The 23,810-nt window shown below is 41.1% G+C and overlaps 1 protein-coding gene across 1 annotated transcript; it reads left to right on the forward strand.

The window, feature by feature from the left end:
- The first annotated feature begins 623 nt into the window (after positions 1-623).
- On the forward strand, positions 624-21,843 carry LOC117304367 (tudor domain-containing protein 6-like). Its single transcript, XM_033788774.1, has 6 exons — positions 624-1,300; positions 7,949-12,382; positions 13,206-13,312; positions 14,140-14,221; positions 15,091-15,260; positions 16,356-21,843. Exons 1-6 carry the CDS (start codon positions 766-768, stop codon positions 19,041-19,043), a joined length of 8,016 nt encoding a protein of 2,671 aa, XP_033644665.1. The 5' UTR covers positions 624-765; the 3' UTR covers positions 19,044-21,843.
- Positions 21,844-23,810: the final 1,967 nt, after the last annotated feature.

Here is a 23,810-nt window from a genome sequence, read left to right on the forward strand (position 1 = left end):
GCATTCAAACTTTCCTCTCCCCCGCCCCCTTCCCCCGAAAAAGAAAAGAAAAACTTGACACATTAGGGCGCCCTCTATATTTGCAGCATGGCGAGCATTCAGCGTAATGTTGGGAAAAGTGCAACCAACTACAGGTTACAAACCCGCAAATCTGGTCTTGGATTATTTGCTCGAAGACGCTAAACATCCCGTCATCGGATTAATTTCTAAACTCTGGTCAATTATCTGGGGCGAATGGACAAATATTTTTAAAGGAAACGTGAACTTACCAAACACTTTAAATGAAAGGGGAACATATTAATTTCCCCTGAAATTAATTGGGTAAAGGTTGTGGGAGGCTGTATTGTATAAATAGGGGTAGTAAAATCTTGTTGTTGTGTTTGCAGCACAAACATGAAATATTAAACATATATTTCATACCAAAGTACAATTAAAGTGTTTTTAAATCAACATTTTAGTTTAGGATTTCCAAACACTTGTTTCTTGTTTGGGTATTTATGTAGAAAAGTACGGATATTTCCCCTTTGGGTTTTTCGACCATCCCTAAATAGTTATAGTATCGTCCAACCGCGAGTTATAAAGTGCACAATCTTTTGAAGCATGTAGTTCATGTCCAACACGCGGGCTGGAAGTGCGAGATTGAAAAGAGTGACACCCAACTTGTCACGACAGAAAATGTGAGTTTTTCAACTATTTTCAAATGCAACTAAGGCTCAGATCGCAGTAAACACAATCTGTGCAGCCCATAGAATCTGTAGAGCCAACATGGGCAGTGTTTCGAAGCAGGTTTTAGACAACATGGGCTCTAAAGTTGAGGTGTATGTCACTGCAGCATACACGGACAAGAGTTCGGGCCTGTTTAACTTTTGGACTCAACTTGACCCCAGTGGTGTGGAGGCAATCGAGGGTCAAAGTGAAAAGTTTCAGTACATGGCTCAGCTTGCTGGTAGCCCATCGTCACATGTCACGCTTCAAGTTGGTGAACGTTGCATAGCGAAGTACCTGGAGGATGGGCAGTGGTATCGCGCCCGCATCGACAGCGTCACCGGAAATGATGTCATTGCGTTTTTCATCGATTACGGCAACACCGAGATCATCCCGAGAAATCTTGTGCGAACAGAGTCTTCCATCAACGGGAAGGATGTGTTTGCGCTCCCAGCGCAGGCTACCGACTGCGTCTTGGCTGGTGTCTCGGCTGTCATGCAGCATAATCAAGTAAAGATGGGAACCCAAGGCTACGTGACGAAGATGTTGGTTGACCAGACGTTTGTAGGAGAGCCACTTCAGATGACAGATTATGGTAAATATAATTTTGAAACAGATGCCGAACCCATTTGCTCGCTCATCAAATTCCCTCAGTTGTAGATCCCATAAGTCTGGAAGCCACGCTACGCCTGGATTGCATTTAAATTAACCCTTTTTTTAGAGAGACCATTCCTGTAATTAATGATCACCATACGACCTGACAACCAGCAGTCAACCAGTGGTGGCTGAGTCATCACAATGTGGGTTCGAACCTCAATCCTGGCAGCACTTTGTGTCCTTGAGTAGGACACTAAAAATAATGCTTGGCATTTATGTCCTAACTTTCTTTATGGTTCTTGCCGAGTATAGTAACATTGTAGGTAGACTAGAATAGGTAATAGAAGACACATGGCTGACTATGTAATTTGTATATAATTTGTAAATTTTTGTACACCATTTGTTCTGGTACTGTAGAACTGTGTCTGAAAAAAATAATGTGAAACAGACGTTGTATTAGAAGCAATACTATTTTAACACGAGAAACTTAAGACAAAATCTTTGCTTCAATCTTTTTTCGGTTGAGTGGAAATGGGTAAAATCTTGTCAATTTGTGCCCTCTATGGGCATTTTTGGTACAAGTTGTTGCTGGACGCTATGGTCACATTTGATCAGTTAAACTTTAAAGTAAAGAATCAATTATGCAGTTTTTAGGACAACATGTTAAGCTTTCTCCCTTTAGCAACAGTGGTTCACTGGCTAAAAATGCTTGTCAAAAGTAAGAGTTCTCTTCCAGATGTCTGGCATGGCTAGTTCAGTGTTGAAAAGCATAAAACGCTTACAAACCGTCTAACTCGCTGGCCCTGTTTGAGAATTTGTATTTACTTGCTCAATAGTCTTCCTATTTTCGGTCGCACTAAATACAACTCACGGACCCCTCACGACAACAATTTTTAAATGCACTTTAACAGGACATTTGAACCTAACTCAACCGTTAAATATGTGCAAAAGAGTCAATGCATCTAAATCACTTTCAAACTGTAGAAAAAATTGTATTTTTAACTGTAAAAAATTTAGTAACGAACGGAAATATTCGCCATTTTGTCTTTCGACGTAGTTGGACGATTCTATTACACCGCAGGGGGCGAGGTAATTTCTGAGGGCTGAGTTTTATTTTTTCGTTTTGGTTTTAGCTGCTGATTTTTTCTTTCTTGTTAGTAACTAAGTCACCACTTCGAATTCGAAGTTAAAAGGGAAAACTTAAATATAATATTGTTTAAACTCCATAAAATACATTTAAAAAAAAAAAGGTAAATAATCATCTTGCATATTGTATCACCCCTGCGGTCCAAGTGCGTTGAAAGACAACATGGCGGATATTACCGTTTGTTACTAAAATCGGGGTAAAAAACACTTTTTTTACAGTTAAAAATACAATTATTCAACAGTTTGAAAGTGATTTGGGTGCATATGACTCTTGCGGATATATTTAACGGTTGACTTATGTTCAACTGTTCTGTGAAAGTGCATGTAAAAATTGTTGTCGTGAGTTGTCGTGAGTTGTCGGTATTTCGTGCGACCCCCTATTTTAGTATGTTGTCTGAAAAAAAGAGACAATTTGATTAATTAGTTTTTAGTATCCATCATGTGTACGTTTGTAGGCCAACCCTTGTGCTCAATAAACTAATCTTACTTTTGTTTTGATGGACCAAGTATCATGCTTGATCATTAACCAAACAAAATGATGATTTTGGTCATTGTACTTTTGAATTAGTGGTCAGAAAACAACAATTTACCCCAAGTAAAGTAAGTTTGATTTTGGTTTTGTGATCTCCAGTGTTGTAGCCTTGGTGGGCAGTGCTAGGCAGGCCTACCAGAACTTACAATTTTTGCCCAGCACTCTGAGCAAAATAAAATACACAATGTATACAGTACAGATTTCCCCTTGAATAAATCAAAATATTGTACACCGTGCAGTGAACCATAGAGGTAGAAATTGAACTGAGACACAGCTTATGACAAAGATAATAACAAATGTCACAGAGAAAGAACACAGTCAAAATGCCAATCAACCAAGTTTGTGTTGAGAGTCCCTGCCTGTAAGAGTGTACACGTCGTAAGTGCGACGAGTCGCTATTTTCAAACTATTTTCACTCTTAATAAAAACAACCCTTTGGACGAGGATGAACTGCTAAAGTTCTGCGGCTGTTTTATGTTGTGTACAACTTGGTCATGAAACAGTCGTGTATTATAGGTCATTCAAGATGGCAGACACCGTTTCGGACTAGTTTGGGTTTTTGGGGTTGGTTTATAATTATTTATTTGTTTAGTTGTTTTAGTTTTTGTGTGTTCGTTTGTTTGCGTGTTTGTTTTCTTTTCTTTTACCCAAACTATTTTATTTTAATTTTTTTTTTTTTGGGGGGGGAGGGTTAATTTCCATTTGTTGTCTAGTGTCTTCCCGATTGGTTCACGGAAGTTACGTGTGGTAATTGTTATGTCCTTTCATGCATTTTGTGCGTAAACAAATGAAACATAGCATTCTTACGACGACCCTATGGGTCGTCGTAACTTACGACGTGTTCTTCCTCGTTGTCAAGGAACTTGCGACGTATCCAACGCATCGTAACTTTGATGAAATGGATTTCATACGCATCGCAACTTACGACGTGTAACCGGTCGCAACTTGCACTTGCGACGCGTCGCAGCGCTTCGTGAAATTGGGGGCAGGGCTCAGATAAAAAAGAGAAAGTTCTCTTTCTTGTGCTCGATCCGGAAAAAAAACGTTCAAATGTGAAACATTGGAGATACACTGTTAGTGTTCTTCTCATTTTGATTCCCGTCTTGTAACAAAATGTTCTGGTCCAGTAAAAGTTTTGAGCTACAAGCCATCTACATGTAACTTGTGGGTTTCCCCCAACAAATTTGAGTCTTGTTTTACAGAGTTTCAAGTAGAAACACTTCGCTTTTTCTACTTGTTGCATATCCCCCACTGTGATCTTTTTTTAAAGCCTTTATCTGTCCGTTCATCAAGTTCCACTTGACTGCCTGGTACACTAGTTATAGTAGACATGGTAGAGTTGTTTGTGTAGTGTTGTCATTCAGCCTTCAGACAAGAAAAACTCTGCTACCTGGCTATGGTTGAATTGTCTGGCTTCTATTTTGCAGACATTAAAGGCAATGGACACTATTGGTAATAACTTGGTAAGGAGTAATGGAGAGCTCATTGACAGTATAAAACATTGTGAGAAAAGGCTCCCTCTGAAGTAAAGTAGTTTTCGAGAAAGAAGTAATTTTTCCACAAACTTGATTTTGAGACATCGGAATTAGATTTTGAGGTCTCGAAATCAAGCATCTGAAAGCACACAACTTCGTGTGACAAGGGTGTTTTTCTTTCATTATTATCTCGCAACTTCCATCTCCAATTGAGTTGAAGTTTTCACTGGTTTGTCATTTTGTGCATATGTTAAGATACACCAAGTGAGAAGACTGGTCTTTGACAATTACCAATAGTGTCCAGTGTCTTTAACTCTTTCAGTGCCAAGGTCAGATGTTGTACGATCTATTTATTTGTGTTCCAAAAGGTAATCAATTGTGTTCCGTGTACAACCCTTAATGTTATCATGAGAGGGCATTATCACTTAAGAAATACTATTTATATTTGACTTTGTACTATAGGCAGTTAAATCATCAAGATGCATTTTGTTTGGTGCAAAAGACGTATTTTTTTTTACACAATTCCAAGGCAACACAGACCATACATTTTGTTTGGTGCAAAAGATTCTGTAAAAAAATTCACACAATTTTGAAAAACCTTAAAAATATTAGCATTTCAGGTTCAAAATGCAAAAAAGAAAGCAGGCACTGAAAGAGATATAAAAATTCAACAGAAATCCTCACATTGTATATTGCCTACGTCCATCATTGACCTCCATGGTCTGTGTGGATGTGGAGCCACCTGTTGATGAACACAGATTACATCTTTTTACATGTGTGCACAATCAAGGGATTAAGAGTTAGTATGAAGATTATCCACTGAGCAATTGTTTATCTAATAAGCTTACCCACCACTGTCTGGCCATTCAATGTCATTCAGAAGGGGGTTACTGATTTCAATAAACGTGACCCACTTTGTGAAAATGAGTCAGATGTACCCAATGTTTGAGTGATACTGATTTTGATCAATAATGTCAGCCTTCAGTAGAATTGATATTATGCCCCTTTTCACACAGAGCAGTTTAGCAAAGGTCCCTTGCTAAAATTGTAGCATGGTTGTAAATTTAACAAATTTTCCTCTTGTGAAAGGACAACAATTGTTTTTCTGTACAGGGTTCCGTGAACAAAACTTTGTGGAAGGTCTGGATCTGCAAACAAAATTTGTTCAATATCAGAAGTTTTGATCAAGGATGTGCGCAAAAACATTGGGTGAAGGGAATGTTTGTTAATTGAAGTGAAGTCTCTCACACTTCGCATGAGTGGCAACCTTTTGAGGAAATGCATTAAAGCCATTATACACTTTCGGTAAACAGTATTGTCCAAGTCCCACACTTAGTGTATCACAACTTATATACAAAATAACAATCATGTGGAAATTTAGGCTCAATCGGACATCGGAGTCGGGAGAAAATAACGGGAAAACCCACTCCTGTTTTCGCGCGTTTCGCCGTGTCATGACATGTGTTTATAACAAATCCGTAATTCTCGCTAACGAGAATTTATATTGTTTTACCGGTTTCTCAAAAAGTAAAGCATTTCATGGACTAATATTTCAAGAGAAGTCTTTCACCATTACCTTCTGTAAACCCTATAAATTATTTGTAAATCTGTGAACTTTTTTTTTTTTTTTTCTGTACCGAAAGGGTCCAATGGCTTTAAACTTGAAAATTTTTTGATGCTCAGTTCTTGAAAACGCAAAGGCACCCAGGAGGTCATAGTCATACCAAGGGCACAAATTTGAGGCGATAGTAAAGATACCAAGGCCAAGTATCTAGGGCAAAAGGAGGCCGATTCCAGGCCTGCATGCTAACCAGCTCTAAATACATCAGGGCCCACTTTCATAGCCAAAATTCGCCGCTTACCCCTGAAATACGCATGCTGCTTCAGTTCTGTGCTTATGGTAAGCAGAGCCATGAAATTGGGCCATGAAATTGAGGTTTGTTATTTTATGCAAGTGTTCAGATACACCAAGTGAGAAGACTGGACAATAGACCGATCCAGTAGGCTCCGCCCACGACGCACGTGTGAGCAAGAACACGTGGGGGGTCTCCAATGCCTTTCTGCACAACTCTGCTGCGCGCGCCAAGCATACGTGCACGCATGTCGGACTTTAGTGTCGGACCTTCGTTGCGTTGTGATTGGACAGTATGCAATGGGGTGGAGCTTAATGGATCGGTCTATTACCAGTAGTGTCCAGTGTCTTTAAGGACTTTATTGTTGTTTTGTTGGATTTTGTGAGTGATCACAACACGGACACTAATGACAGTCTTATGGGTCTACTACACATCTTGAAGTATTTTTTGAAGTATATCTCTTTTTTTTAGTGGAACAGGTGCATTTTAATTTATGCCCAGCAACTTCTTTGTGTATTTCTCTTCATTTCCAACTTTGTTGTCATGATTATGCTCAGATGGTTTTATAGATTGTTCAGCGTGCAACGGAGCATGGATTATATAGAAAAATTGTGGTATTGATGTTAATTAGGTTTTAAAAACATTTGATTGTATATGGGAAAAGGCCAAAAGTACAAGTTGATTGTTTTTTGAGGATGCACCCTTTTTTGATTTTTTATTATTTTTCATTTGTTTTTCTTCAAAAAGACAAATTTTTGTGTGAATCTCATTAAACTTTGTAATTCTTTAAGAACTTGTAACTACATATTGGTAAGTGGTGACTTAAAACTAAAGAATTGGTGTGGTGGCCATTTTGAAATAAAATGCTTAGCAGCCACCTTTGAAAGTAATAACAAATTTAAAAATCCCTCATCCTCCCCTTTTTGGAAAAAACCCGGAGGATCAACTGGTATTTTCTTTTACTTGGCTGAATATAATTGTGATTATGTAACCAATTACTCAAGCATGACTTACACCTGCAAGGGGATGGTTCTGCTGTAATTAGCAGCGAAGTTTATGATCCGTGTCCCCATTCATTGGTTATATAGCTAAATATTTCATTAAAAAAAAACAGGAAGTGAGTTCACAAATATTAACCAAACAATTTCGTTCAAATGAGTGTGGGGAGTAGGGAATCAAGGATACAAAACTAAGCGACCCCCCCCCCCCCCCTCTCTCCCTAACGCGAGAAAAGTGGATTGGAAAACTATATTGACTACCTTTATAACTGTAATTAACATGCGATTTCCCTGTTATTTATAAGTAGAAATCAATTTGTTTTACCTCCCCCCGCCCCCTCCCTTTCAAAAAAAAAAACCTGCACAAATAAAGAACGCCCCAGATTGCCGAGTAGGGCTCTTACAACAAAATCCTGAGCCAAAATTACTCGTTTTAACTTTGTTATAGACTTGAATCTGCAGCCATGTGTGAACAATCTGTGTATAGCACAAGCAATTTTGTACATGGTATCAGTAGGTGCCCCATTTTTCATAAAATAATTTTAAAATAGTTTGTACTGCTTTTACTGCCAACAGCTTTTGTTTTATAAGTTTTCCTGTTGCTTTAATTTGTTTGTATTTTTTTTTTCTTTCAATCTCCAGGTCTGGAAGTTAAACTCTTCACGCAAACCGGTGACAACATTGCAGAAAGATTCATCAAGGATGAGTTTGCAGTGCAGAGGCAAGTCGGTATTCCGTCATCCACAGGAGCGAAGAAGCACTCAAAGAAGGCCTACACACCAACTACACTCTCCGTAGGAAGCAGGGAGAACCTCTACGTCAGTAACGCTTACTCCCTCGGTCAGTTCTGGATCCAGCAGGCCAGCATCGGCGATAGTCTGGATCAGCTGATGGAGACAATCAGCCAACAGTATGACCATCTCGGAGCCACCGAGAAGGCACTGGGAGCCGTCGAAGTTGGTACTCCTTGTGTCGCCACATTTTCAGAAGACGGGTCGAACTACCGAGCTGTAGTCACAAAGATGAAGGGGTCCAACCAGTGTACAGTCCAGTTTGTAGATTTTGGCAACTCTGAGGTCACCGATACAGCAAGTTTGAAGATGATCACCAATGACTTGATGAAGCAACCGTCCTTCGCTGTAGAGTGCCTACTGAGCGGGGTCGATTCAGCGCCGTCCTCTCCGAAGGCTATTGATCGATTCAATGAGCTGACAACTGACAAAGAGCTCTGTGGGAAAGTCGTCGGGATGAGCGGTAACTCGTGCTGCATGTTGCTGATAGATCCCCAAGGTCAAGAGAATGCAGATATTGTCAGCGTGCTCGTTAAAGAAGGTCTGGTTTCTCGAGGCTCTGGGCAGACTTCAACGGCGACTTGCAACGGTGGAGGGGATGCTTCTGCTCTGAAGACCTACTCGTCTCAATTGATCAGCCGCGGCTCCAAGAAAGTCGTCCAGCTCATTGCCTTCAAAGGTCCGGATGACCTATCTTGTCAACTGATGGAGGACGCCAATGCCTTCAATACCATGATGGATGATATCCAGTCAGAGTACTCAAATCCGTCGCACAAGAACACCGTCCAGTCGCCACAGATTGGCCAGTCCTGTTGTGTTAAGTACAGCGACGATGATAATTGGTACAGGGCCTGCATCAAATTCATCCAGGGAAACAAGGTCACAGTTCATTATGTCGACTATGGTAATGGTGAGGTTGTTGACGCAGGTCAACTCAAGATGTTGAAGCCAGAGTTTTTAGCACTACCCCCTCAGTGTATAGCGTGCTGTCTAGATGGTGTGCCCACTCCTCAAGGTTCTGATGAAAAGAAAGCTTTCGATTGGCTTGAAGGATACTCTGAAAAAAACTTAACGGCATCAGTTACTGGGGTTCAGAATGACAAATACACAGTTATCCTAAAGTCAGATAAGGACGGAACTGTCTTGAATCACGAAATCAAGAAAATCTTGCCACCCCAAAAGACGCTGATGTCACCTCCAATGGTCAAAGCTTCTCAGGCGACTCAGCGCTCTTCACCGAGGGGCGAGTCGCTGAGTCCAAAGGGGGCTGCTTCATCGGATTTCTGCGCTTGGATGGAAGTGAAAATGGGCGCCAAGGAGACCAATGTTTACGTGTCCCACGTTGAAGATGCCAATAAGTTCTTCTGTCAGTTAGTTGCAGAGGAGGGGAAACTTAACCTGCTGATGGACAAGGTCCACACTGCTTGTATCGAGAACAAACTCAAACCACTGATGCAAGGCTGTGTAGGAATGGCATGCGTAGCTCAGTTCTCTGAGGACAGCAGCTGGTATCGGGGTGTCATCAAGGACAGGAAGCCAGGTTTCTACAGGGTTTGCTTTGTGGATTACGGCAACGAAGAAGATGTCCCTGTGGACAAGGTCCGAGAGATAACGACAGATCTGCTGGTGCTTCCCCAACAAGCTGTGTGCTGCTGTCTGAGTGGCTGGGATGCAGCATGGAAAGAAGACAAAGTTGCCGAACGTTTTAAGAGTCTGGCGGCCGAGTTCGAGAGCTTCCAGGTAACTGTAAAGGAGTCCAAGGGGATTTCTGTTGTTCAGCTGAAGTGGCAGGGTAAAGATATGCTGCAAGAGCTCAAGAAGATCCGAGCCAACATCCCAAAGGATACCAAACCACCAAAAGAAGCAACACCTCCGAGACGGAAAGGAACGCCGGTTGCTACCACCCCGCCATTCAAACTTACATCGGCCGCTGAAAGTGTTGAGGTCGGTAAAACTGCCCTGATGGCAGCAAGCGTCGTTAAAGGCCCCACCAAGTTCTTCTGTCAGCTGTGCTCAACCTACGATCAGCTCCAGCAGCTCTGTGCAGACATGAACAAGTTCTATGCATCCCCTGGCTCTAACAAGAAGGTTCTTACCGAAGTTATTCCTGGGGCATTTTGTGCCGTCCAGTCATCTTCTGACGGGGTGTGGTATCGTGCCAAGATACTTCACCCAAAAGGTCCTGGGAAAGTGAAGGTGAAATTTGTCGACTTTGGAGACATTGATGTTTTACCGGCAGAATCGTTGTGTAACCTTCTACCTAAGTTCAGATCTCTACCGACCCAGGCCATCAAGTGTAGCATGGCAGGAATATCCAAGAAGTTCCAGGAGATGCTTTTGGATCAAGAGGTAACAGTTATGGTGAAGGCGAAAAATGACGGGAAGCTAAAGATTGAGTACAAGGATGATGCCATGCATGCCAAGATAATAAAAGCTTTTGGAGGTACGAGTCAGCCTGAGCAATCCAAGGCTGTCGTTGAATCCAAGGGAGGTAGTTCATCGACCTCAGGGACGACAAACTACATCAAGCAGGGAGCGCTTGGAGGGACAGAAACCCAAGTGTACGTCACTCACGTTGACAACCTGCAGTCGTTCTACATTCAGCTCGGCTACAGAAGCGATGAAATTGACGATCTTCAGCATAAACTCAAAACAAGTTACGACAACAATGCCTCCGGTGCACTTTCGCCAGTCAAAGTGGGGACTCTCTGCTGTGCCAAGTTCTCCGAAGACGGAAATTGGTATCGTGCTGTGGTCACAGGGCAGCCGAACCCCGGCAAGGTCATCGTTAGGTTTGTAGACTTTGGAAACAGCGAGGAGCAAGCTGCATCTGCTCTCAGGCCTCTGAAGGGTGAATTCGCTCAGAGAACCATAGCCGCCGTTCAGTGCAGAATCAAAGGATCATCCTCGACAAGTGCAGCTGCTGCCGATGAATTTCTCGATTTAGCCATCGACAAAAGTTTGAAGTGCAAGTTCTACGGCAAGGAGGAACCATATCAAGTAGAGTTTCCCGAGCTGCAAGCAGAGTTGGCTAAAATGCAGTCTACCGACACACCACAATCCCAAGTTTCGGCGAAGGAGTTCTCCCCTCTGAAAGGGATTGCTATCGGATCCAAAGAGGAGGTATACATTGCTTCTGCCACGAGTCCAGCATCATTCTGGTGCCAGCTTGCCCGATTTGAAGATACCTTGAACAACCTGATGAATGCGATAGATGCACACTACAGCGCCCTGTCACCCGAGGAAGAGCAATTGACAGCTCCAACAGTCGGCGCTCCCTGCATTGCACAGTTTTCTCTGGATGAAGGCTGGTATCGAGCGAGAATCACCCAAGTTCATCCTGACACATGCACTGTGACTTTTATCGACTACGGAAACACGGACGACGTCTCCAGAAGTTTGATCAAGAACATCAAAGACAACTTCATGGAGGTCGATCAGCAAGCCATACTATGCAGTCTCGGGGGAGTTCGCCCAGCGGGTGGCAAGTGGAAGGAGGAGGCTTCCAATCACTTTTCAGATCTGACTACTGACAAAAAACTCTTGGCTGAAGTTGTTGGGATTACTCCTCCTACCTCAGCTTACCAGGTGACCCTCTTGGATCTGGGTATAAGCCTCGGTCAACAACTTGCCAAAAAGGGGTGCGCTGAGGTCGTGCCGATAACAACCAAAACCATCAGGTTTGCTTCAGAGAGTGACAACCAACCAGACCAGTTTGCTGGTTTCAAGAAGCTAGACATCGCCCTAGGATCTTCAGAGAAGGTCTACGTCACCGTTGTGAATTCATTACACGAGTTCTACTGCCAGATAGCTTCCAAGTCGTTTGAAGAGCTGGAACCACTTTCCGAAGACCTGCAAGCTCAAGCGCCATCACTTCCAACTCTGACAGCTGACAGCATTCTGGGATCACCCTGCGTTGCTAAATTCTCTGATGATGAGCAGTGGTATCGCGCTACGGTTGTGGCCGAGAAGGAAGACAGCGCTGACGTCTTCTTTGTTGACTACGGCAACAAGGAGAGCATCCCTCGAGATAACATGAGAGCAATGACGGATGCCTTCTCATCTCTACCGGCCCAGACGTTAAAATGCGCTCTCGCTCGCATCCCTGACGTCTCGTCGCATGATGATGTTGCCGTGGCAAAGTTTGAGGAGCTGGTATTGGAGAGTGAAGCGTTGATGGCGGATTTCGTCGGCTTGAAGGGACAAACGATGATCGTGAGACTGCGGAATGATGGAGAACCAGTGGCTGAAGCCTTGGGTGTTGAACTCCGAGATGACAAACCAGGTGAGAAAAACAAACTCGGCATCTGTCACAATCATCAAGCATTTTTAACTTTTAATTTTTGTGATACGATCAAGCAAAATTAATCATTTATTGACTCGGGTCATTTAAAAAATAATACAATCATCTATAAAAATGTGTTAATGCTGTTAAAACCCTTTCTGATATCACCGTTGCTTCAAAAGTTGTGTAAAAACATCAAGAGATAGGAGATACTAAAACTGGGTTGAAGTCCAATTCTTTTTCGGCCTAAAGACTTTTTTGGTGAGAACCACTGCTAGTGTTTTGAGAAAGAATTATCTTTGAAGGTTTTCATATTAATAATTTTTTTAAATACAGAATTTTCAAAAAACTGATAGCTTAAGCGAAAGAGTTAAAGGAACACATTGCCTTGGATCGGATGAGTTGGTCTATAAAAACCGTTATTAACTGTTTGTTATAAAATGCATATGGTTAAAAAAGTAGAATACAATGATCCACATAAACATGTCTCGAAATTGCATGGTTTTCCTTTCACCTCTTCGACTAACACGGACGGCCATTTATGGGAGTCAAATTTTTGACTCTCATAAATGGCCGACCGTGTTAGTTCACATCTTTCCAACCATATGCATTTTATAACAAACGGTTTCAAACGCTTTTTATAGACCAACTTGTCCGATCCAAGGTAACATGTTCCTTAAAGAGAGAGCCCTGTATGAATTTCCTTGGTTATTAAAGTTAAATTCACTTTCATACAGCTAATTATCAAACATTTTCCACCAGAGAATCCACTGATTAGAGTCTCATCTAAGTAATGTTTCAAATCATTGTTTCCATCTTTTAGAACCACTACCGGCTGTGCCAGATCAATCTGCAGGAAGCTACTCATGGGCCCCGTTGGAGCCAAGTCAAGTTGTGGAGGTCTTTGTTACTACCGTCTCTAGTCCAGATGTAAGCATTAAGAAGGATCGATGAAAGAAATTCAATCCCCGAAATTGTTAAGAGTTTAGCTAGCCTCTCCCAGGGTCTTCTTTAAAAGATTTGGGTACTTTTTGTAACACAAAACAACTCTCCACAGATTTACATTAAACTTACACCGTTTGAAGATAATGACAGTAGAAAGCTTACCTTAAAATATTAGTTGCTGAGGTGCTGTAGTTTTTGAGAAATGAGTTAATCAATGTCATGAAAATAGGTTTTTACATGCTAAAATAATTTTCGTCTCATGATCACTGATACAACAATAATTTTCAGGACATTGTTTTACTAATTTCTCAAAACTACAGCATCTCAGTAAGTAATATTTTCAGGGAAGCTCTCTACTGTCATTATCTTCAAACGGTGTAAGTTTAATGTAAATCTGTGGACATTGTGTTTATTTGTCCTACAAAAAGTACATAGACCCTTTAAAAGGGATGGTCCAAAGCTGGCGCCTCATAAGCGCAAAAGAATGTTTCTGCGGGCGCTTGCATGCAATCCATCAGATTGCCAGAACATTCCACTGGACCATATTATTGAGCGAAAGTATAGGAGCAATCTTACTTGAATGAATATGCGCATAATTAGTATTTTGAAATGGAACAATCCGGTAGTCCAATGGACCAGTCCGTGAGCACTCACTGGAATACTGATCCAATCCAATTAATAGCTTTCCTACCGTTCTGACATCTAAGTTGCCTCCAACCAGATTTGTTTAATTGTATCCTTCAGGATTAATTGTTGTGTCAAATTTTACAGTATGATTTGTAAAAGCTGTCTTTTTGGTTTGCATCCCTCAGGATTTCTGGTGTCAGCTAGCTCAATCTGAAGATGATCTGAATGCCGTGATGGACTCCATACAGAGCCTTGTTATCCCGTTGGGTAAGTGGTATTCAACTCTCAATATGGCCCCTTGCAATAATGATAATAATAGACCATTTTTATATAGTGCTTTCCAGGGGTGTCTCAAAGCGCTTCCGACATTATTACCCCTGGTCACTGGGCCTTAAATCCTTCCTTAAACCATCTCAGCTCCCTGGGGAGTATATAGCATGTACGCAATATATGCGCTACCCGGCTAAACCAATCACATCAATTATCTCTGCCCTCACAGGTACCCATTTACTCTTGGTTGGAGAGAAGCAATTATAGTTAAGTGTCTTGCTCAGGGACACAAGTGTCACGACCGGGATTCTAACCCACACTCTGCTGAACAGAAGCATCAGAGCTTGAGTTCTGTGCTCGTATCCACTCGGCCGCGACACCCCGTAAGGCCCTGTCATACTGTTGCGAATAAAGCTAACGGGTGCCCAACTTTTTGAGAAATTAGGGTGTACGTTTGTGTACATGTGTTAGTTGTCACTCCTTCGAGACTTGTCATCATTCAATCATGACACATTTGGCAAGTTGCATTCGTTAGCAGTTCATTCGGGTCACAGAGGTGCGCCTTGGTTTAAAAAGTGCTTTTGAACATGTTCACAATTTCCAGCTTAAAACCTCAAACCAAAATGTTGACATTTGCTGCTTATTATTGATTCATTGTGTACTTAAATGTATAATATCTCGTCTAATGTATTGCTTGTACTATTGCGACATGATTGTGCATTGCAATGAATTACTGCATTGAAATAATTGCTACTGAAAGGGAAACTGTAGAGGTAATTGGATAATTATGAGTCGCTATTGAAACAAAATAAAAATTTTGCAGGAGTATTTTCCCCTCACTGTTTTTTCTTCAAATTCTTCTGCAGGAGACAACCTGGAACCTCAAGAGATGAAATTGTGTGCAGGCGACATGTGCCTGGCCCAGTGTGCTCAAGATGGCTACTGGTACAGGTCAGAGGTCACAGGGGTCACAAGTGACAACATCACTGTTCTATTTGTTGATAATGGAAAGACTGACACCATGCCAAGTGCCAAGGTAAGAATATGGGATGGATGAAAATAAACTCTTGGTTATGGAGTGAGTATCTTATCAGCAGTCTAACCTAAACACCTCCTGCAGCCGATTTCACAAAACTTGACGCTACTGCGTAAGTCCACTTGCGCAATGTTTATGGAGCAACTTGCGTCATAGACGTTGCGCAAGTGGACTTACGCAGTTGCGTAAGGTTTTGTGAAATCAGCTGCTGTACTGCAAAGTACTGTCAAAGTACACTGAGAGACAATTCTTCACAATAGGTGTAATTTTGTTGATAAAACTATGTTCACCACTGTGGAGCAGTCTGGTAGAATTCAGCAGTGATACATGTTTAAAGGCAGTGGACACTATTGGTAGTTAGTCATAACAATTATTAGCATAAAACCTTACATGATAGGGTAATGGGGAGAGGTTGATAGTATAAAATGGTGTGAGAATTGACTCCCTCTGAAATTACGTAGCTTTCAAGAAAGAAGTAATTTTCCACGAATTTGATTTTTATACCTCAGATTTAAAATTTGAGGTCACGAAATCAAGCATCTGAATGCTCATAACTTTGTGTGGCAGGGGTGTTTTTCTTTCATTATTATCTTGCACCTTCAACGACCAGTTAAGCTAAAATTTTCACAGGTTTGTTATGTTGTGCATATGTTGAGATACACCAAGTGAGAAGACTGGTCTTTGACAATTACCAATAGTGTCCAGTGTCTTTAATTGAAGTTAATGAATATAAATTATGGATTAAGTCATGAATTTCAGTGGGAATTTTATAATGATCCCTTGAAGCTACTGGATAATTTGTTATTTTCTTAAACTCAGAAAAGAAATCGTTGGATGAAGTAATTGTTGTATCAAATTACAAAATCCGTTTGTTTACTGCAAAATAAAAAATGGGTTAGGGGTGGGGTGTGCTTGGAACTGTTGCCTCCAACCCCCAAGATAAAACAAATACTCAAGTGAGGGGTTACATATCCAATAGTCCCCAAAAAGATGTCCTAGTTTCATAGAATATTTGCACACCTTGAACAGTTTTTTTTTCCTCTTTTTTTTCCACAAAGTGGAAGTTATTAATGAACTTTTTTTATTTATATTTAGGTACGAGCAATGCAGGCCGATTTTATGACACTACCTAGGCAGGCGTTTAGATGTCGGCTGACTGGAATCAAACCTTGGAAGCAGTCTTGGGACCAGGATTCCATCAACGCCTTCAAGAAGCTCACATCCGATCACTCCCTGATGGCTGAAGTTGTGAGTGTGGAAAGGAGTGCCGACGGTGCGGTGGCGGTGACACTACATGATGGAGCTGTACCTGTGTCTGACCTCCTCGTGGAAAAGAGTCACGCAAAGGAAGTTCCAGCTGGACATGAAACGAAGAGCAGATTGGTCATCACCACACCCGACTGGGACGGACCAACTTACAAAGCATCATCCACGCCCACTGATGGTAAACAGACTGTGGTTATCCTGTCAGTCACAAGTCCTGTTGAGTTTTATTGCCGAGTAGGAGAGGAAACGGAAAGTCTGGAAACGATTACGTCTAAGATAGAGGAACATATCCAAGAGTTAATTGGTCAGACCAGGATAGTACCCAGCAAGGGTATGCCGTGTATCGCCAAGTGCGAGGATAAATTATGGCGGCGGGCTGAGGTACTTGACGTCGTTGGTAAAGATGAGTTGAGAGTGTTCCTTGTAGATGAAGCCAAGCTGCAAACCGTCCGACTGACCGACCTCCAACTTATAACGAATACCTTGCTGGCGTTTCCTTTGCAGGCAAGGAAGTGCTCCCTTGAAGCAGCTCCATCTGGTATGGAGTGGTCCGAGGAGGATGAGGAAGCATTTAGAGAGATGGTTGATGGGGAGACGCTCCAGGCAGAGTTTCTTGATGACTTGCTTTCTCTCTATGATGGGGAGGAGTCCATAATACAAAAAATGATCCAGAGAAAGGAAGACGCCAAAGCCAAATTAGAAGCAGAAATGTTGCAGAAACAACTCCAAGAAGCAGCTGACAAGGAAGCCCTTACTAAAGTCGACAAGGACCTTGAAGAGAGCTTCCCAGTTGGGGTTCATCTACCAGACTCTTTCAAGCAGGCTTTTGAAGGGTTAGATCTCAAGGTTGGTGAGGACATCACGTTATGTCTTGTGACGATTGATGGTCCAGATGAAGTCTCCTGCCAGTTTGCTCACAATGAACAAAAGGTCTTGGACATTGATCAGAAAATGTTGGAGGTCTACGAAGAGTTGGAAAGCTCCAGCTGGGTCCCACAGGTTGGAGATCCTTGTGCTGCTAAGCACTCTGAGTTTGAAGATTGGTACAGAGCTACAGTTGTGTCCATTGACCAAGAGAAAAGTGTTGAAGTCTTCTATGCTGACTACGGCGGGACAGACAAGGTCCTTCTCGAGAGTGTCCGAGAGTTGAAAGATGAACTGAGACAGATCCCAAGCCAGGCTATTCGTGTTCACTTGACAAAGCCGCTGGTGCCTCTGACAACTTGGAACAAGAAGGCCAAAGCTGCTCTGGAAGGTGAGGGGACAGAACGTGATCTCCACGTAAAAGTCATCGAAGTTCAGGAAAAGAAGGTAGTTGCTGAGCTCTCAGAAGAGGATCATACATTCTTGTCCCAGCTGGTTGATTATTCACAAGCAGGCTCCATTAATACTGAAGAAGACGAAGAAAGAGATGGTGAGTTCTTTGATGCTGTTGATAAAGACTCAGTAGGGGCAGAAGAATTGTTTGAAGCTGCAGAGGAAGGCAATGCTCAAATCTTAGGCAGCATCTACATGAAGACGGTTGAAAGTCTCGTTGAGGAGGTGCTCATTGATGTCGCAAAGACCCTTTGGGAAGAAGAAGGCATCATTCTAAAACTGCCATTGGGAAGTTCGGAAGCTACAAGCGAGGAGAGGTCGGATGTGGGTGCTTCATCTTCTGAAACTGGGGATGAAGTTAAGAGTTGCGTCGCTGAAGTTATTGATGATTTGTTTGATAAAGCGGCTGAGCAAGCTCAGGTTGATGATGACAAGCAACAAGATGAAGAGATCAGTGCCAAAGAGTCAGAAAACGAGGACATTACTGTGTCCAATGAAGAGACCAGTCCTGAAGAAACCAACGCAACTGAGGAAGCCTCACCAGATGGGAATAGCCCAATGAGTCATGGTGCAAGAATGATAAGCATGAAGGATATTCTCGACCAGTTTGTTGACCACCATCTTCAAAGGCTCAAAGATAATGATGGAGTGGCTGATGGGCAAAAGGACAATGGTGAGAAAGCTGTTGAAGAGGAGGAATCAGAGTCCGATGTAGATGATGAGGAGGATGTTGATGATATTGGGGAAGTTGTCAATGGATTCATGGCTGATGACGAAGAATCGTCTGAGGCGATGAATAATGAAGACGAGCACAACAGCGAGAACATCAAAGAGGAGAATGGTCCTAAGGCATCTTTAGAATCTGAAGAGAGTCTGGAAGATCCCAAAACAGAAGCAGCTGACTCCGGTGAGCAATCACCTAAGGACAACCCGTCGATCAAGAATCAAGAAGAGAAGCTGGCCACTGAAGAGGAATCTTCCGAAGACAATATCACAAATGAGCAGGAAGGTGATGACCAGACGAGCAGTGCAGAAGGACTCAAGGAGGAAGTCCAAGACAGTCCATCCAAAAAAGACGGAGACAAGTCGAGCCCGGTTACGCAAGAAATGGATCCACCGACTTTGGATGGAGTATCGCCTGACGCCAAGGGCGCGGCCAGGGTCGACTCGGAATCAGAGGAGCTTGAAAACCAGGATTAAACTCCAGACCCAGAACCCAAACCGGGAGCCGAGTAAGATGAAGCTCGTCTTTAAGACCCTTTGAGGGAGGAATGCAACATTAAACAAGGCGTAATTTGGGGGGTTGAAGGTAGTCCTGGGAGCCTTCGTATTTTTACAAAGACATCCTGTATATGTCTGTTTGTGGAGTGGACAAATTTCAGAGCTCCATCATTCAAATCTTGCCTGTAAAGAAGCTACTAGTTTCACCGGAGTAACGTGCACTGGCAGCTTAGATTGAACGTTGTGTGACCCCCAGTGTCTTCACATGAAGTTCAACCCCAAGTTACAGCTTGTTCAACTTTGCATTCCTCCCTGTACGATGATAGTGCCTTGCTTGAAGTGTCACGTATTGATAAATTCCACGTAAAACAGAGAAAGAGATTTCACTCATGCGATCAGGGCCCAGTTTTATGGCTATGCTCACTACGTAAATCTGAGCTTCAATCAACACTCGTTGCTAATATGGGCAATCAATGAAAATCTGCGCTAGCTGTGTGAGCGAAGAATTCCTAGTTATGTGGTTAAGGCACGCACACTTCAAGCGTAAATTCCTTTCCAACCTGTGTAATACGCTTGATGTAAGCGCAGAATTTCCTGCGTCATGCAGTTCTGATTCTTTGCTTAGGGTAAGCAGAGCCATGAAAGTGGTCCTTGAGAAAGTTCTCGCTTTAAGAAAAAATACTAAGATAATTGGAGTTACAGAATTATGCTCTGATTATATAATTTGACTTTAAACAGCGGCTACAGGATAATCTCAATATTTCAACTATTACCTTTTTTTGGCCAAACAGACATTGTAGATACTGATTTATAACCATTTTACGCTTAAAATTTTCATTTGGTAATAAATAATTCAAGTCAAAAATGCACCTCTCCGCACGGCTTTTTCACCTGAGGGTCAAAAACGGCTTATCTATTATAATGACCCCTTGACGTCAGTGACAATTTTCCCCAATTGGGTCTGTACACAGTTCTCAAGCTGTGGCCAACTGAGGGTGCTATTTTCCACATAAATAGCCGGCTATGACAACATGATTCTGTAGCCGCTGTTTAAGTATCTTGAAATAAGTTCTCAACAAGAGAAAAACAGAAAGGAGATCGGTATCAACGCCATCTTAATAAAACGAAAACAAAAAACATACAAAATTTACTTTAGAGAAGCCGCTATTGACAAAGGATGTCTTTGCTGATGAAGTGATCGTTTCCCACCTAGTTTTTCATGTGTTACTCCACGCAGATAACATTTGTACAAAGAAAGATAAAATTCACGCCTTAAAAAACATTTGGTTGAAGTTTAAATCGAGAGGTGATGTTTTGATTGTAGAGTATGAGACACCTGTCATAAGTTTTTTTTATACTAGAGCGTTAAAGTGAAAAAAAAATAAAGGAAAAAAAAAAAGAAGATTCTATACTTAAAACGATAACAAACCATTGACAGCTATTCACTTTATTAACACTTTTGTTTATATATTAAAACTATTTCTTTATTTTTTGTTTAAGTATTATACATTTACTCTGATGGTATTGGGCTTTGCTTACTGCAGACTTCAGCGCTTACAGCCCACGGAATCATCCGCTTCATGGGGGGCTGTAAGCGCAGAATTCTACGGTATGCATGGCCATGAAATTTGGCCCAGGTACATGTCGTCGTTTCGGTGCAGTAAGGTCGTACCTCTGAAAACAGTGTTTATGTAAAACTTGAAGTTTAGAATGTCAAAAAGTCACACTTAAAATTGACCAGGATGTACACACACAGTCAACAGACACAGAGATTTGACCTTGTTGTACAGAGTTACGAACTTGTTGCACAGAGTAACAACCTTGATGCACCGACACGATGATGTATGGTTGATTTGATCCTGTATTTGACTGTTTTCTACTGCCTTCACTTTTGCCATGATACATGTATACATGTAATGTACATGTATATTTAAAACAAATTATATTCATTTGAATATTGTCCAAAAGTCAGTGGACCCTTTTGCTGGGGACGATTATTCCTAGATTAATGATGTGCAGCACCCAATATTTGTCCATATTATTGGATGGTTCAAATCCTGTCCGTGGGTTTCGAAAGCATAACCACAATGGGAAAATTTTGTAACCCTTGGTGGCAGTAGACTTACCAGGTAAAATCCATTGTTCTTGGTAATGTGCGCATGCTCAGAACTACGTAAACAATGGAAATCTACCTGGTAAGTCTGCTGCCACCTAGCGTTCCAAAGTCTCCCATTGGCATAATGGGTACCAGGCCTGGAGGCCATGGTATCTGTTGCCCCTGGTCTTGGTGCCCCTTCACAAGTTTCCCAATAAAGACTTTAAGATGCCCCTTGCTTAATATTGAAAATAACGCTGCCCTCATAAAGTTGAAATTCCAAACCCGGGGTAACACACAACTACTGCACATTAAACGCATTATATGAACATGTTTAAAAAAAAAATTTAAAAAAACTTTATTGAACTTGTATATTCTCCTGGTGCAGTAACTGCGAAGAGTGAAAGTGAAAAAGATGTAGGAAATTATGTTTAAATTTTCTTCTCTTGAATTTATGCACAAGTAAACATTACACAAATCAGAAGTTGAGAAATTTGTTCAAAGAGAACAACTGATAAACTTGATGCACTTGTTGTCAATGGAGTTGGGTGGACGTTCATTGAGGTTACAACAACCTATTTTCACATCTACAAAGCTCTGTTTTCTGCGTTGTGTTAAAGGGAAGGTACACTATTGGTAATTGTCAAAGACCAGTCTTCTCACTTGGTGTATCCCAACATAAGCATAAAATAACAAGCCTGTGAACATTTTAGCTAAATTGGTCATCAAAGTTGCCAGAAAATTATGATAGAAAAAACACCCTTGTTGGACGAATTTGTGTGCTTATAGATAGGAATAAAAGACTTCTCGTTTATTATTTTAATGAGAAATTACCTCTTTCTCAAAATCTATGATACTTCAGAGGGAGCCGTTTCTCACAATGTTTTATACTAGCAACAGCTCTCCAATGCACGTTAGCAAGTCAGTTTTTAAGTTAATATTTGTTTTGAGTAATTACCAAACGTGTACCTTCCCTTTAACATGGCTTTATTTCTACAATAGCAGTGGGACCATGTCAGTGCGTAAAGTCTGTTTTTTGTTGTCTTTTAGTTCATTGTGGGTGTTTTTTTGTTCTGTGGTGTGGGTAGGGAAGTTTTGCCTTTTTGTTACCTCGTTTTTTTCCTTTTTTGCATTTTTTTTATTTTTTACTATTACTATATTAGTTCCATAGCTTTTGGGTGAAATGGTCTCTCTGGTAGTGAATCGACCACATTTTTGTGATTAAAGTGCCAAATTTAAAGTTGATATTATATATCTACCTATAAATCAAATACAAGGGTGTCATTTTGGTTTTGCAAGATTTAGTTGAGGGTAACATATTTGTCAACCTTCTTTTAGATGTTGTCAGTTGCAGTGGTCTAAAAGAAACAAGTTTTTCCTTCACAAATGTAATGAATGAGTTTGTGATTCTGTCACTAAACTGCAGCCATAAACAGCATTCGTTTTTGTGCAACATCTTTATCTCTGTGAGATGAAATGCCACCCTCTACAAATGATGTATTTTACCAAAAACAAGCAATTTGGAAGACAGATAAGTTGGAATGTGATGGACTTACTCTCATTGTTGTATTTCGAATGGGACTTCTGGAGTAAGATTTTTTTTCTTTTCTTCTTTTTCTTTTGTATTTGCAACTACAACTGTACCAACTGTCAGCCCAAACCGATTTGCTCAAATTGCATGTAGATGGTTGCATGACTGCGTAGTTAGTTATACAACCATTGATTGGGGATACTTGCTCCAATTCCATGTCACTGCTTTACTGTAGGTAGCAATTCATGGCTTACAGGGCCCAATGTTAGTTCCACAGTGACCCAAGTTTTTCAAACAAAATTTACCAAACGGAAATACAGACAGTTTGTATAAAGGTACATCGTGGATAAAAATGGTACACTGTGTAAATAAACACTTGCTTTAAGATTTCTGTGAGTTTGAGAAAACATTTTGTGTGTTACAATTGTTCATGTTATTATATATAAAAAAAAACATCCTGTAGTTAAAAGGAAAATGCAGTTGAAACAGTATGCAACTCGGTATTGTTGGGTGGTATACACATTCCGTTTACCATGACATACCATTGTATAATGTAATCAGATTTTTAAGGAGGATTGATTCAGTCAATTCTTTCTCCTAGCCATTAAGTTTTGTATTCATTGAGTTATGGAGGAATAAAAAGGACTTTTTGCGCCTACAAGATTCCATTTGTGTTTATGCTTTGAACTTATTGGGGTTTTTTTCACACGGTTATTTATCAGGATATTTAAAAATCTATTCAAAATCTTCTTGAGACTTACAATTTTCTTGAGAGAAATAAAACGGTCACCAAACCGTTTGAATTTGTCAAAGTTAGGAACGTCTTCTAAAAATGACACAGTGTGAGCCTTTAAATACATTATTTTTTACTGGACATCTTTGGTAATTGACAAAGACCAGTCTTTTCACTTGGTGTATCTCAACTTATGCACAAAATAACAAACCTGTGAAAATTTTAACTCGATTGATCGTTGAAGTTGCGAGAAAATAAGAAAAGAAAAAACACCCTTGTCACATGATTTACGTACCTCAAAATCTAATTCCGATGTCTCGAAATCGAATTTGTGGGAAATTACTTCTTTCTCGAAAACTACGTCACTTCAGAGGGAGCCGTTTATCA

This window comes from Asterias rubens, chromosome 21 (genome assembly GCF_902459465.1).
Source record: "Asterias rubens chromosome 21, eAstRub1.3, whole genome shotgun sequence".
Taxonomy (NCBI): Eukaryota; Metazoa; Echinodermata; class Asteroidea; order Forcipulatida; family Asteriidae; genus Asterias; species Asterias rubens.